This window comes from Sminthopsis crassicaudata, chromosome 4 (assembly GCF_048593235.1).
Source record: "Sminthopsis crassicaudata isolate SCR6 chromosome 4, ASM4859323v1, whole genome shotgun sequence".
In the NCBI taxonomy this organism is placed as follows: Eukaryota; Metazoa; Chordata; class Mammalia; order Dasyuromorphia; family Dasyuridae; genus Sminthopsis; species Sminthopsis crassicaudata.
Genome location: NC_133620.1, coordinates 104,783,222 through 104,795,932, shown reverse-complemented (window position 1 = coordinate 104,795,932; position 12,711 = coordinate 104,783,222). Strand labels below are relative to the sequence as shown.

Genomic DNA, 12,711 nt, shown 5'->3' with positions numbered 1-12,711 from the left:
AGGCTTCCAGTGGGGAGAGAGAAGGGGTCAGACCTAAAAGATACTGGGAGAACAGAACCTGCAACATTTGGCAACTATTTGATACACTTTCTAAACACCTATTCTCTTTCAAAAAGGGACCTGATTCCACCTTTTAAAATTCATTCACAATAATGTATTGATTTTATTTCATAAAACTTGTATCTAATTATGGGAATAAAAAACTTTTTTTTTTTTTTTTTTTTTTTACTATGTAATAAAGTTTTATTAAAGAGGAAACAGGTGAAGTAGGCTTTGGGAAAACCCTAAGGGGGCCTCCTTGGACCTGAAAATTCATTCAAACTAAGATTGACCCTGAATACAAAACCAATTTCATCATTTTCTTGAGTGCCTAGAAGGCCTGCTTTCTTACCCTTCCCCATCTCATATCTCCTCTCCTCTTCTCTGCCCCATATCCAAGAAGCCAAGTAGAACCTATTTCATGATGGTTTCTTTAACAAGATGATTTGCACTTTTTCAAAAGAGTTAATGGAATGAACTGTGGCCTTCCTAGCACCTAGGAAAACAGATTTAGAATTGAAAGGGATGGTGAAATCATAGAGTCCTAATTTTTAATTTTGCAGATGAAGAAAGAGTTTACATTGAGGATAAGAGATCTGCCCAGGATTATGAAGCTAGTAAAAATAGGAAGTAAGATTTGAATCTGACTTCCAAGTCCATTGCTCTATCCACTATTCTTGTTGTTTCAGTTTTTCGGCTTTTTTTGGCTGCAGTAGGTACAGTGGAGAGAGCACTGGTTCCGGAATCAGAAAGACCTGAATTTAAATTCAGCCTCAGACATTTTAAGTATTAACTATGTGATCCTGAGCAAATCATTTAACCCTCATTGGATTAAAAAAAAAAAAAAAAAAAACCAACCTCACCCATTTGGGGTTTTCGTGACAAAGATACTGGAGTGGTTTGCCATTTTCTTCTCCTGCTCATTTTACAGATGAGGAAACTGAGGCAAACAGCGTCAAATAATCTATGAAGGGTCACACAGCCAGGAACTGTCTGAGTTTGAATTTGAAGTCAGGAAGAGAGTTTTCTTGATTCCCTGCCTAGTACTCTTATCTACTGTGCTATTTAGCTGCCCATCACTCATCCTATTATATGCTAAAGTCTTGGAACTTGCCTTACCACTCTGCTTCTGCACCCTGAGGAATTGTTACTTTATCCATTTTTTAAGGGCATCTACCCAGGCACTGTCATCTGAACAACCACCTTAGCCATAGGACATTTAGGCCTTTCTTCACTCATAGCCAAACTTGATTTTATGTGTTGTCTCCCAAAACATGAATGTGAGTGCCTTCTGTTAGTTTTTCTATTTGTATGCTCAGTACTTATTATAGAGCTTGGTCCACAGTAAATCCTTAATAAATGTTTTTTGTTTGTTTGTTTGTTTTTTCATTCAGTCAGTCCAGTACAAGTAATTCTTGTACACAAACATTGCTAACACTGTAGCTGGTTATACCCACTATGCAACTCTGTGTTACCATCAGGGTCAGTGGTAATTCTGATTCTTTGGAAATGGCTAGTGTTCCTGTAAACAGCTAAATAGCAAGAATAAATGAGATTTGAAAAAAAGACAATTAGTCCCCTAATGGAAGGGCAGAAATTGAGAAGGAGAGAAAAATTTCGATCCAGTTACTGTACTCATTGAAGAAAGAAAAGTGGACAACTGTGGAGATCAGTGGACAACAGCTACCAGAATTTTGATTAGGTGACATATATGAATTGAATGAACACAAAGGAGGAAAGATTATTGAGTAATGGTGATAGAAGGAGAGTATTATTCTACTCTCAGATAACACATTGTTAGGCAGTTGATTTTTTTCCTTATTCCTGATATTATGCCTAAATTTACCTCTTTGCAATTTCTACCCATTGTTCCTACCTCTGCTTTCTGGAATCATATAAAACAAATTCTAAATGCCCTTCCACATGATAGTTCTCCAAATACTTGAACATAGTTATAATTTCTCTCAAAGTTTTCTTTTTAGTAATCTAAAACATCTCTAGTTTATTTCAACTCATGCTCACTTGCATAATCTTGAGACCCTTCACCATCAGTGTAGCCTGACCTTCCATGAAAATTCTATAGCTTGTCAATCTCCTTCTTAAACGAGGTGCCCGGGACAAAAATATATTTCAGCTACTGTCTGACAAAGCAGATCACAATATTTATCTTCCTAACATCTTCCTAGTCCTGGATATTATCCCTCTCTTAATGAAGACGAATATTGTTTGGGGTTTTGTAACTGCCATGTTACCTTGTTAGCTCATACTAACCTTGAAACTGATTAAAACCCCTACATTTTTAGACAAGTTATTGTATAAGCACTTCTCCCATCTTGTACTTATAATGATTTTCATCTTTATTCCCATTAAGTTTTCTCTTAGATTAAGTCAAATGTTCTAGTTTGTCAAGCTCTTTTTGAATCTTGTCATCCTATGAGTTTGCACTACCTCCCAGCTTATGTCATCTGTACTGATAAGCATGACTTCTTTATCTAAGTCATTGATATGAATATTAAACAGCACAGAACCCAACAAAGTCACATGAGACACTGCATTGAAGACCTCTATCCAAGATGGGACTTAGTCACATAAATAGCAATCTTTGGATCTAATCACCTAACCAATTCCAAATAATTGTACTATAATCTTTCACCTCTTTTTTACAAGAATAGTATAAGAAACTGTGCCAGATACAGCTTTCTCTCTTCAGAGCTCCAGACTCACATTTCCAGGTATTTACAGGACAATGCCATCTTGATCTCCTACAAGCAACTCAATCTCAAGGTGTCCCAAACCAAATTTACTACCTTTCTCAGTAAAATTGGTCTTTATTGTGAATTTACTACTTTATTATCATTTATAGTATCATCATTAACCCACCCTTCCATATTCAAAACCTCAGGGCTATCTTTCTATATCCCCTTCCCTTTATTATCTCTATGTAATCAAAGACCTAAGGTCATGGTCAGTCATCTCGACTTTTTTCTTGCCACTGAATTTGAATGACTCTGGAAGAGAGAGGAAGGCTTTTACTTTGTGTTACTCAGCTTCACTTAAATCTAGTTTACATGCACATCAAGATATCCTCCATCATATCTTGATGTCACTGATCCTCTTAAAAAATGAACACTAAACAACAACATCCAATTGCAACTGAGTTCTTTCTAGTGAACTTATGCTACAAAAAAATTTCTGCATATATGCATGTCTATTTTTATATATACCTGTATATGCATATATTAATAAACTGCCAATTTTATTACCATTCTCCTGGGGTGTGAAAGCAACCTTCTAATAGGTTGCCTTATCTCCATCTACCTTTTTAATCTTTTTTCACACTGAAAAAAATATGTTTTATGCACAAATATAATCATGTCACCACTTTGATTTAAAAAAAAAAAAAAACCCTCCATATCTCCCCACTGCCTATCAAAGTTTAGACTCTTTTGCCTGGCATACAAGACCAACCACAAACCAGTCCCACATTACCTTTTCGTCCTTCTTTCATATTCTCAACTTCACATTTCATGTCAAATACTCCCTTTTCTTGATGTGTTATTCTCTCTCCCAAATCCATGTATTTTTCCCATGGGGATGTTTCCCATGTATGGAATGATCTCTTTTTTCACCTTTTGAATTCCTGCTCATCTTTTAAAGTTGAACTCAAATGCCACTTCCTCCATATAACTGATTTCAAGGGGATAATGATCTACCTGCTCATATAGCACTTTGTTCTTTTTTTCCCCAGACAAACTTACTTCTAAAGTTGCAATATAGCTTTCTGAATATATAATATAGTTTGTGTCTTATTTCCCTTCTAGATGGTAAAGCCCAGGAGGGCAGCTTAAGGTAATATAAAATATGCTGAGGACCAGAGTTCAAATATAGGTTCTGCTAGTTACTCCTTTTGTGACCCTGAGAAAATAAGTCCCTCTGGTCCTCAATTTTCTCATCTGTAAAATGAAGGGGTTGGATTAAGATCACCTCTAAGGTCTCTTGGAATTCTAATAGATGATCTTTTCTAAACCTTGATCTTGCCTAGTACAGTGTAAACAATGAGCATCAATCAATCATCAAATATTTATTAAACTCCTACTATGTGCCAGGCTCTGTGTTAGGCAGTAAGGTTACAAAGACTAAAAGAAACTTTGGTCTCACATCTCACTTTTTGCATTCTCAGTGCCTTGCACAGAGTAAACCAAATGCCTATGGAATTCAAAACAAGTATTGAGTAACTCTTTATTTATTTATATTTCCCAAACTATGGGCATTATATATCTAACACAGTAAGGAAGTAATGTGTTGTATTCAAAAGAGTTACAGACTGTACCAAATCACTACTTTGTTACCATTTATGGTATCACCATTAACCCACCCTTCCATATTCAAAACCCCAGGGCTATCTTTCTTGATTCCCCCTTCCCTTTATTATCTATATGTAATCAAAGACCTAAGGTCATCTCTTGTACCTCTGGTCATGGTCAGTCATCTCGACTTTTTTCTTGCCACTGAATTTGAATGACTCTGGAAGAGAGGAAGGCTTTTACTTTGTGTTACTCAGCTTCACTTAAATCTAGTTTACATGCACATCAAGATATCCTCCATCATATCTTGATGTCACTGATCCTCTTCAAAAATGAACACTAAACACCTAGAAAAAATAACAACAAAATTCATATGGAAGAATAAAAGGTCGAGAATTGCAAGGGAACTAATGAAAAAAAACCTCAGAAGAAGGTGGTCTAAGTGTACCTGATCGAAAGCTGTATTATATAGCAGCAGTCACCAAAACCATTTGGTACTGGCTAAGAAATAGAACGGTAGATCAGTGGAACAGATTAGATACAAAGGACAAAAAAGGGTACATCTATAGCAATCTAATCTTTGACAAACCCAAAGATACCAACATTAGGGACAAAAATTCATTATTCGGAAGAAACTGTTGGGAAAACTGGAAATTAGTATGGCAGAAATTAGATATGGACCCAAACTTAACACCATATACCAAGATAAGATCAAAATGGGTCCATGATTTAGGCATAAAGAATGAGATCATAAATAGATTAGAGGAACAGAGAATAGTGTACCTCTCAGACCTGTGGAGGAGGAAGGAATTTATGACCAGAGGAGAATTAGAGATCATTATTTTGATTTTGATTACATCAAACTAAAATGTTTCTGTACAAACAATACTAATGCAAACAAGATTAGAAGGGAAGTAACAAATTGGGAAAATATTTTTAAAAGGAAAGGTTCTGACAAAGGTCTCATTTCCAAAATATATAGAGAACTGACCCTGATTTATAGGAAACCAAACCATTCTCCAATTGATAAATGGTCAAGGGATATGAACAGAATTCTCAGATGATGAAATTGAAACTATTTCCACTCATATGAAAGAGTGTTCCAAATCACTACTGATCAGAGAAATGCAAATTAAGACAACTCTGAGATACCACTACACACCTGTCAGAATGGCTAAAATGACAGGAACAAATAATGATGAATGTTGGAGGGGATGTGGGAAAACTGGGACAGTGATGCATTGTTGGTGGAGTTGTGAAAGAATCCAGCCATTCTGGAGAGCAATCTGGAATTATGCCCAAAAAGTTGTCAAACTGTGCATACCCTTTGACCCAGCAGTGCTGTTATTGGGATTATATCCCAAAGAAATACTGAGGAGGGGAAAGGGACCTGTATGTGCCAAAATGTTTGTGGCAGCTCTTTTTGTCGTAGCTAGAAACTGGAAGTTGAATGGATGTCCATCAATTGGAGAATGGTTGGGTAAATTGTGGTATATGAAGGTTATGGAATATTATTGCTCTGTAAGAAATGACCAGCAGGAGGAATACAGAGAGGCTTGGAGAGACTTACATCAACTGATGCTGAGTGAAATGAGCAGAACCAGAAGATCACTGTACACTTCAACAACAATACTGTATGAGGATGTATTCTGATGGTAGTGGAAATCTTCAACATAAAGAAAAACCAACTCACTTCCAGTTGATCAATGATGGACAGAAATAACTACACCCAGAGAAGGAACATTGGGAAGCGAATGTAAATTGTTAGCACTACTGTCTATCTACCCAGGTTACTTATACCTTCGGAAGCTAATAATTAATGTGCAACAAGAAAATGGTATTTACACACATATATTGTATCTAGGTTATATTGTAACACATGCAAAATGTATGGGATTGCCTGCCATGGGGGGGGAGAGAGTGGAGGGAGGGAGGGGATAATTTGGAAAGATGAATTAAAAAAAAATGAACACTAAACAACAACATCCAATTGCAACTGAGTTCTTTCTAGTGAACTTATGCTACAAGAAATTTCTGCACTCTCAGCCAGTTTCCTCATCGGTAAAATGGGGATAACAATAGCATCTATATCACGAGGTTGTTATGAGAATCAAATGAAATAATTGTAAAGTGTTTGCAAACCATAAAGTTCCAAGGAAATGCTAGGTTTTCTAGGTAATGAATATTTATGAAACAAATACAAAGAAAGGAAAAAAAAAACAAGCCCTTCTCTCGAGGAGTTCACAGCATACTGAGGCAAAAAACCTGAAAACAATTATGTGTAAACAGTAGACACACACTCACAAACAGGATAAATTGGAAAGAGTCTCCTAGGGAAGGCACTAAAATGAAGGGGATTGGGAAAGGCTTTTCCTAATGACTTTTTGTCACCTAATATAAAGATTCTTTTTTTGTAACAAAGTGATTGCTACATAACTGAGTCCTCTACAGGATTGCAAACGCCTTGAAGGCAGGAGATCACTCTTTTCTTCAGGCTTATTACCCCTCACTGTGTTTAACCCTTGCAGCCCCTAATAAACTTTCTGTGGTGAATTGGATTGGTTGCTCTTGCTGTGATCTTAAAAAAAAGAAAAAAGAAAAAAGAAAAAGAAAAGAAAAGAAAAAGAAAATCAGGACTTTGCGACTTTGATCAGGCTTCGGGGCTACCTGCCTAGGAAGAGAGCTTTTGGGGTCAGGCTGAAAGAGTGGGTGTGGGACCTGAGGAGGTACAAAGGAGTTAAAAAGGACGTGAAAACTAATCCTTCAGAACCCAAGCAATAGGGGTCATTGAGTCTATGTAAAGCTGGAAGAAGCGTCATCGGGCCAAACAAACTCTACTTTTCAGGTTCAAACCAGCCACTCTAGCCCAGTGCATACAGTGCGACCACTCCCACTCTGACCCACACCCCCTCCCACTCCTCGGCTGACCTGGGAAGCCCACGGAAACCGAGAAGGAGCCCGGGCAGGCCCAACCCAGAGTCAAAAAGGAGGGGGAAGGGGGGAAAAGCCAGTATCTCCCACCCCCGGCAGAGGGGGCGGGAAGCGGAGAGCTGCGGCCGCTGGGCAGCTTGTTGGACTTTGTGCAGCTGCTGGGAGAGCCGAGCTGCGAGGATGCTGCTCCCGAGAAGCTGGCGCGCGGGGCTGCGGCTGCAGCTTTGGGCAATCCTGCTCTGTTTGCTGAGTTTGCCGTGTGAGTACGGAAACCCTGGGCACAGGACTCGGGGCGCATCTACTTGCTGTGAAGGGGAGGGAGCTCACCGAGAGGTCTGACTGAGGCGGGGGCTGCAGGCAGGATTACCGGGAGATACCGACCCGCCTCAGCAGCTCACCTCTCTCCCTTGGGAGAGCTGGTGGCTGTTCTAGACTCGGGCAATAGCTCGCAGGGAGTAAATTCTAACGGGAATTTATCGGAGCGGAACGCAGTGGGGCCGCGGAAGGGCTCAAAACTCCTTCTGGGACTTAGCTGCATGCGGTGGGATGGAGGGTGACCAGATCTTAGTGGGTGCGTGGGGTGTTTGTGAGTGTCTCTCCGTATGTGTTTGTGTGTGTCTCTCCGTATGTGTTTGTGTGTATTAAGGCTGGCGGAGGCATCGAACAGTGAGGAGTGCCCTAGGACCGTGCTTTAAATGTTGGCCAAATCTGTGCAGTGCCAAAGGGTAGGGGGACCTTGGAGCTACGCGCCTAGCCAGAAGGTCTTGAGCGCTAGCGATTCCTTGTAGTCTGGGAGGGAGATTATTGGTCCCCATTTTCCAAAAACTCTCCAAATCAAGATTGGAGACAGGCGGTGGGAGGGGGGTGTCTGTAACTGGTGCGTGGGAGATCCCCGCAGGCTTTCGGAGTGGGTGGCAGGGTTAAGTGACCAGTCAAGAACCACCCACAAAGCTCACCCTGTCTCACAGCTGGGCCTTGTTCCTTGTAGGTGTTACATATTTGTTTCTGCCGGGACGGCAGACCCATTCTCCTGGGCCCCTCTCTTATCTTGAAGACTCAAAGGGTTAACGCCGTATGAAGGAAGTTTCTTCCTTCTCTGCCGATGACATCATTTAATGCCCCCTAAATCCACTGTATCTCTTTTCTCCCAGTCCAACCCCTTTCCTCCTCACCCAATGCCCCGATATTCCCTTCTGTCTGCCTTTTCTCCGGGTCGGGCTCCAAAATCTACATCGACTGCTTTGAAACCCGCAGCTTCCAGGCCTTCTGAACGCAGCCTCATTGGCTCTGCTCACAGGGTCCCACCCAGTTGGAGAGAAAGCAGCTCTGGGCCGGGGTGGCCGGGGAGGGGGTGGGGGTGAGAGCTCCAGGGTGTGGTCGTACCAGACCCCCAGCTATTGATTTATTTCCCCCGGTGGTGGTGTGGTGGTGGTGGTGACACGAGCGGGGGTGTGTCTGAAGCCTTGGAACACAGCAGCTCCCCTAGGTGTTAAGCCCCACAGTCACGGAGAGGGATGAAGTTGGCTGGGAGCTTGGATTCCAATTGGATGCTCCGTTCTGCTTTGGTTCAGCTGCTTTGAATGATCTGGGACTGGGCTTCGTCCCGTGCCAGCCTTGTTTTTACTTAGCTTATTCGTATTCTAACAGGAGCAGCAATGTGGTACGGGAGCCTCACCATACCACCTGTTGCAGAGAGAGGAGGGAGAAGAGAGAGACAGAGACAGAGCACTAAAGAAACAGAAAAATACAAAGATAGAAGAAGAGAAAGGGAGAGAGCTGCAGATGAAGATAAAAACAAAGAATAACCAAATCTTCCCAGCCTAGCAACCCGAACCTTGAATTCTTATTCCAGTATCTTCCAGGATCTGCTGGATTTTTACCTTTGGCAAATCCTAGAATTCAGTGCTGGCAGAAAATTAGAATTTAATCCAACCTCTCTCATTTTGCGCATAAGGAATCTGAGGCTCAGACAGACTAAAAGACTTGCACACCATAAAAGTAGCAAGAAGTTGGGTCAGAGAGAGGGAAGGGAGAAAGAAAAAGAGAGGGAGAGGAGAGAGAGACTGAGATAGACAGAGACACAGAGAGAGGCAGGGGCAGAGGCAGGAGCAGGGGCAGAGGCAGACTCACTTCCCTTGCCCCAATACCATGTGAATGTCTCACCTCCCTTCTTTGCTCACCACAAAAGTTTCCCCAGACACTAAGGAACAGCATCATTTTTCTACAAGGAACTCTTAAGAATAGATGACAGTAGTACCAGAGTAGAGAGGAGGCAGTGTACTTCCCTCCTTTCCCTGGAGAAATGAAGGACTATGGGTGTGGAATATAAAAGATGCTGTGAGGAAGTTTGTGTTTCCCCTGGTTTGGCTTAATTACTTATTTGTTATAGGGTTAAAGGAGCATTTTGAAACAGCTATGTGATACATTTGCTAGATTCTAGAAGATCTGAGTTCTAATTTAGCCTCAGACCTTACCTAGTTGTGTGAGTCTGAAAAAAAAAAAGGACTGTATAAAGTGTAAGCTACTAAGGGGAGGGGTTTATCTGGGAATGATTGTGATATAAAAACAAACAACTTTATTAAAACCTTTTTCATTTTAAAAAGTTTTTAAGAAGAAAACAAATGAACTGCTTGAGCTGGGTCCTTTGAGGTCTTAAAAGAGTTATTAGAGAAATCCTGTACTAGGAGCCCCAAGAAGGGGAGTTATGCCAGGGGAGTTACCACGAAACCAGGGGAAAATAGAGTTCTTTAGGACTGAAGGAAATCAAAGATCTCCTTGAGCTTCCCCCATCCCTTGCTTTTCAGACTTTATCTTGGGAAAGCCATCTCCTAGCTGCTGTATATGAATGGGTGAGGGCAGAAAAGGCAGTGACAGCCCACCCTCCAAATTGAGTGGTCTGTTCCTTTTTTTTTTTTTTGTGGATAGGGACAAGCTGAGAAGCCTTGGACTGGCTGAGGCAGAAATCTTGGCCCTAGCTATATTCTCAGCTCCAACTGAGCAGAGAAATGGGAGGAGGGGGAAGGGTTGAGGTAGGGAACTCCATTTCTCATCCATCCAATTGATGTCATGCTCAGGTTATCAGCTTCCTCTAACACCTCCCCTCACATTCCTCCTCTTCCTTTGGGTCCTTCGTGCCTATCAACCCCACACCCATATCCTGTCTGGGGCTATGTGTAAGAGGGGAAAAAAGAAAAGGGAAAAGAATTGTATCAGATATTTCCATAGGGGAGAGGGCCCCACCCTTTGAAACCCAGCCACATGGCCGTTGGAGAGGAGCTGCATTAGGGACCACTGCCTGCAGACCAAGTGACAGGGCCAGATCTGCCTGGAAAGAATTTGCAGATGCTTTTCTACACAGTTCCTACTTATTGAGTAAGATGTGTTCTGATGCCTCTGCCTCTTTTTCTTAATGAATGTTAAGGAGTGCATACTATGACTGGAAGGGTCAATGGATTTGGGATTTAGGATTCAGTGGGGAGTAGTGGAAAGATCCTTGGTCCTGAACTCTGAGGTTCTGACCTCAGGAAAGACCCTTAACCTTTCTGAGTGTCAGTTGAAGTGATGAACTAAAAAATAATATAATAATAATAGCTGACATTTATATAGCACTTTAAGGTTTGCAAAGTTTTACACATTTCTTTATTTGATCCTCACAACCTTGTGAGATAGATGCTATTACAGATAAGGAAACTAAGACTATGAGAAGTCGAATGATTTGCCTAAGGTCACACGGTTATCAAATTTTTTAACCTGAATTTGAATTCAGGTTTTTATAATTTCAAGTTAATTGTCTTACTTGTTAAATCACTTAACTGCCCAGTGGTGAAGTGAATAGAGCACAAGGCTTATATTCAGGAGGATCTGAGCTGAAATCTAGCTTCAGATACTTAACTATCTGTGTGTCCCTGGACAAGTCACTTAACCCTGTTTGCCTCAGTTTCTTCATCTGTAAAATGATCTAGAGAAGAAAATGTTAAATCACCCTAATATCTCTGCCAATAAAACCCCAAATGGGATCATGAAGGGGTCTAACATGACTGAAAGGACTAAATAACAGTGATTCCTAAGGTCCCTTCTGTATCACTCAACAAATATTTGTTAAGTGCCTACTATGTGCCAGGCACAAAGATGCCAGTGAAATAGTATATAGAGTGCTGAGCTAGAGCTGGAGAGACCTGAGTTTTCTTCCAGCAATTTGAATTAGAACTTATTAAATTAACAATGTTTTGTTTAATTAACATATTATCTCTACTGTTCCTTTTTTTTCCTTCTTTTGTTGATGTCACTCAGTCATGTCAGATTGTTACTGACCTTGGTAAAGTACTGGAGAGGTTTGTCATTTCCTTCTCCAGCTTATTTTACAGATCAGGAAACTGGTAGAGTTAAGTGGTTTTTTACCAGGGTTAAACAGGCATTAAGTGTCTGAAGCTGGATTTGAACTCAGAAAGATGAATTGTACTGGTCTCAAGCCCCATGCTCTCCATGGTGCCACCTAGCTGTCTCTGTTTGTCCTTATGCATTCCTTTGTCCAAATGCTCAGAGCACACCAGTTAATCAGGCTGCATAAAATTCACAGATGCTTTTCTGAAAAGTTCCTGTTTGATCAATAAATTTATTAAGGCCACCCATGCTTCCTAAATCAAATCCACATATTTGAGCCTGTCTAGACACTCTTAGGCAGAGTCCTATGACAACCAATGAAAAATGAGAGACAGTGATTATTTTTGGACCCTGATCTTATGGACCAGTGCTTGTTTTCAGTTAGGTTTTTATCTAGCCCCACCCTTTTGATGCTCTGGCTCTGTTTGGGGACCAGAGAGGTGAAGGCCAGTGGAAAAAAAAAAAAACAAAAAAAACAAAACTCATGTTGTTGTTGTTTTTCCTGAACAATTTCCAAAACAGAAAAAGGTCCCCAGGGGCAGGGTGTGGGGGGAAGTGGGGTGGAGATTCCCTAACTTTTTCTACTTCTCCCCTTCCCCCCAATGCTTTTATGTCTCTGGTTGTGAGAATCAAATGAGCTGATGAGTGTGAAACATTTAGCACAGTGCCTGGTACACAGTAAGTGCCATAGAAAATGTTAGCTATTGTTATTGTGATCAACCAGGATACCTTTGCCCTTACCAGCTAGGAAACTTGGAAGTGGGAGGTTGGAGAGCTGGGACCAGTGGGCTTTCTACCATCCCTGGGGACTTCCATCTCTCTTGAAGATAGATAATAATGTAAATGTCCCTGTCTGCACTTGGATGTCTTCAGCAGATAATGATAATGATAATAATATCTAGGATTTGTATAGTGCTTTAAAATTTGCACAGTTCCTTGTAAATTTTATTTCATTTGATCCTCACAATAACCCTAGGAAATAAATGCTATCATTATCCTCATTTTAAAGAGGAGGATGATGTCTAGGATAGCCAAATAGTTTCTGAGGCTAAATTTG

General features: G+C 40.8%; 1 protein-coding gene across 1 annotated transcript in view; it reads left to right on the top strand.

The window, feature by feature from the left end:
• Nucleotides 1–7,323: 7,323 nt before the first annotated feature.
• CD34 (CD34 molecule) overlaps nucleotides 7,324–12,711 on the top strand; it is a 34,510-nt gene continuing 29,122 nt past the window's right edge. Inside the window, exon 1 of the mRNA XM_074309059.1 lies at nucleotides 7,324–7,533. Coding sequence (XP_074165160.1) covers nucleotides 7,455–7,533 — 79 coding nt within the window. The 5' untranslated portion in view covers nucleotides 7,324–7,454. The remainder of the gene's footprint in view (nucleotides 7,534–12,711) is intronic.